This window comes from Myotis davidii, unplaced genomic scaffold (assembly GCF_000327345.1).
Source record: "Myotis davidii unplaced genomic scaffold, ASM32734v1 scaffold4, whole genome shotgun sequence".
Lineage (NCBI taxonomy): Eukaryota > Metazoa > Chordata > Mammalia > Chiroptera > Vespertilionidae > Myotis > Myotis davidii.
This window is the reverse complement of record NW_006294707.1, coordinates 707623-710322: the sequence shown is the minus strand read 5'-3', so window position 1 is coordinate 710322 and position 2700 is coordinate 707623. Positions and strand designations below refer to the sequence as shown.

General features: G+C 60.9%; 2 protein-coding genes across 2 annotated transcripts in view; both read left to right on the top strand.

Moving 5' to 3' along the window:
- RPS18 (ribosomal protein S18) overlaps positions 1 to 920 on the top strand; it is a 5211-nt gene extending 4291 nt beyond the window's left edge. Inside the window, exons 3-6 of the mRNA XM_006769148.2 lie at positions 256 to 342; positions 425 to 526; positions 614 to 705; positions 804 to 920. Of these exons, the coding sequence (XP_006769211.1) occupies positions 256 to 342; positions 425 to 526; positions 614 to 705; positions 804 to 879 (357 nt within the window). The 3' untranslated portion in view covers positions 880 to 920. The remainder of the gene's footprint in view (positions 1 to 255; positions 343 to 424; positions 527 to 613; positions 706 to 803) is intronic.
- A 515-nt stretch (positions 921 to 1435) lies between these two features.
- B3GALT4 (Beta-1,3-galactosyltransferase 4) overlaps positions 1436 to 2700 on the top strand; it is a 1770-nt gene continuing 505 nt past the window's right edge. Inside the window, exon 1 of the mRNA XM_006769174.2 lies at positions 1436 to 2700. Within this exon, the coding sequence (XP_006769237.1) occupies positions 1745 to 2700 (956 nt within the window). The 5' untranslated portion in view covers positions 1436 to 1744.

Genomic DNA, 2700 nt, shown 5'->3' with positions numbered 1-2700 from the left:
CAGTACAACGACTGAAATTTCTTTTGAGAGCCACATTTTTGAAACTTAAACTATAGAGGTAGGTACATTGTTATTAACTTAATTAGGGTACTCCTAAGAGAGCCACACTCAGGGGGCCAAAGAACCGAATGTGGCTCGCGAGCCGCAGTTTGCCGACCACAGCACTAGACAGTTGCAGGCCCTAACTTTTTTTTAACAACTGGGGCGATAAAGGAAACCAAAAAATAACTCCAGCCCAATTCCACAACCTCACAGGGTGTAGGGCGAAGATACGCTCATGTGGTGTTGAGGAAAGCAGACATCGACCTCACCAAGAGGGCAGGAGAGCTCACCGAGGACGAGGTGAGGACCCAGAAGGGGGCCTGTGGGCTGGGCCTGCCTCGCAATGGTGCCATCGGGATCTGACCTGTGTCCTGCCTGCCAGGTGGAACGTGTAATCACCATTATGCAGAACCCACGCCAGTACAAGATTCCAGACTGGTTCTTGAACAGACAGAAGGATGTGAAGGACGGGAAATACAGCCAGGTGTGTATTGAGATGAGAGAGTGAAGAGAGGCCGGGCAGCGGAGGTCGGGGGTTATATAAGCATCCCTCACCCTCTTCTGAATCCAGGTCCTGGCCAATGGTCTGGACAACAAGCTTCGTGAAGACCTGGAGCGGCTGAAGAAAATTCGGGCCCACAGAGGGCTGCGCCACTTCTGGGGGTGAGTCTGGGTGGAGGTCTCCTTTCCCTTGGAGCTGCCTTCTCTTCCCAGATGTTTTGTGTGATGTGAGTGACCTGTGATCCTTTTCTCACCCACAGTCTTCGTGTTCGAGGCCAGCACACCAAGACCACAGGCCGCCGGGGTCGCACTGTGGGTGTGTCCAAGAAGAAATAAGTCTGTAGGCCTCGTCTGTTAATAAATAGTTTATACACCTATGGCTTCCTTTGTGACTTTTCTTGCTTCTTCTGGGGACATTGCCAGGGAATGCTAGCTGTCATGAGGACCCTATTGGTCATTTTCCCAAGTCTCCACTGATGTACCCACCCAGCTACCCAAACAATGTCCTTGGTTTTGGTTTAAGCAATGGTGTCACTCCCTTCCCACCCTCTTAAGGTTTGAGGAGGTGGGACTAGTCACTCAGCCTGTAGGGGGAGCCCAACCAGTTTTCCCTGGGGCTGGAGTGGAGAGTGCAGGTAGTTGGAGTCTGCAGCTCCGGTGAGTTTTTGCAGGTTTTGGCCATCCTAGGTCTCTACGGTATGGGGCTCGGGTGTTGAAAAGTTGGGGACGGGGTGCAGTTTCTTTGATACGGAACTGAGGGTCTCATTACCTGGAGCTAACACGTGGTTGGGGAGGAAGGTCTACGTCAACACGCACTTGGTCCAATTACTTTCCGGTCCCCAGAAAGTGCCCCTCCGGTGCTGTGGGCGGGGTCTGGGAACGCGCGGAGCCACACCCCTCCCGGGAAGGGGCGGGACTGCCGCTCATCTCCGCGCCGGCGGGAGGCGGCTGGTGCTGCAGCTCAGCCAGCCATGGCGCTTCGCTTCGCGGTGGCGGGGCAGCGACCAGGTAACCTCCCCGCTGCTCCAGCCCCGGCCTCCCGCGTCCGAGTCTCCGCACCTTATGGCGCAGGTACCGCCCGCCGCCTCCGCTCGCCCCCTCCTCGGCGTGGTCGGTTAGGGACTCGGGCTGCCGAGAGGGCTCCCCGCCCTCCAACCGCCCTCCATCTCCCCCGCCAGGCTCCCTCTGACTGCGCCACGCCATGCCCCTCAGCCTCTTCCGGCGCCTGCTCCTCGCCGCCCTGCTGCTAGCGATTGTCTGGACCCTCTTCGGGCCCTCGGGCCTCGGGGAGGAGCTGCTGAGCCTCTCGCTGGCCTCCCTGCTCCCCGCACCGGCCTCGCCAGGGCCGCCCCTGGCCCTGCCGCGTCTCCTGATCCCCAACGAGGACGCCTGCGGAGGCCCCGGCGCCCCTCCCTTCCTGCTCATCCTGGTGTGCACGGCCCCCGAGAACCTCAACCAGAGAAACGCCATTCGGGCCTCGTGGGGCGGGCAGCGCGAGGCCCGCGGGCTTAGGGTGCAGACTCTCTTTCTCCTGGGAGAGCCCAGCGGGCGGCACCCCACCGGGGGCTCCCATGAGAACGACCTGGCACGGGAGGCGGTGGCCCAGGGGGACATACTGCAGGCGGCCTTCCACGACTCCTACCGCAACCTGACCCTCAAGACGCTCAGCGGGCTGAGCTGGGCGGACAGACACTGCCCCATGGCCCGCTACGTCCTCAAGACCGACGACGATGTGTTTGTCAACGTTCCGGAACTGGTGTCGGAGCTGGTCCGGCGAGGGGGCCGTTGGCAGCAATGGGAGAGGGGCATGGAGCCCCAGGGAGAGGCTGGGGCTGGAGGTGGAGAGTGGAAAGGAGGCCGCCCCACCCTGGTGAGTCAGCCCCTGCCTCTTTTGTACCTGGGCCGTGTGCACTGGCGGGTGCACCCCTCTCGGACTCCCGGGAGCAAGCACCAAATATCGGAGGAGCAGTGGCCTGCCACCTGGGGCCCTTTCCCACCCTATGCCTCGGGCACTGGGTATGTGTTGTCAGCTTCCGCTGTGCAGCTCATCCTCAAAGTGGCCAGCCGGGCCCCCCCTCTGCCACTGGAAGATGTCTTTGTGGGGGTAAGTGCCCGACGGGGAGGCCTCACCCCAACCCACTGTGTCAAGCTGGCTGG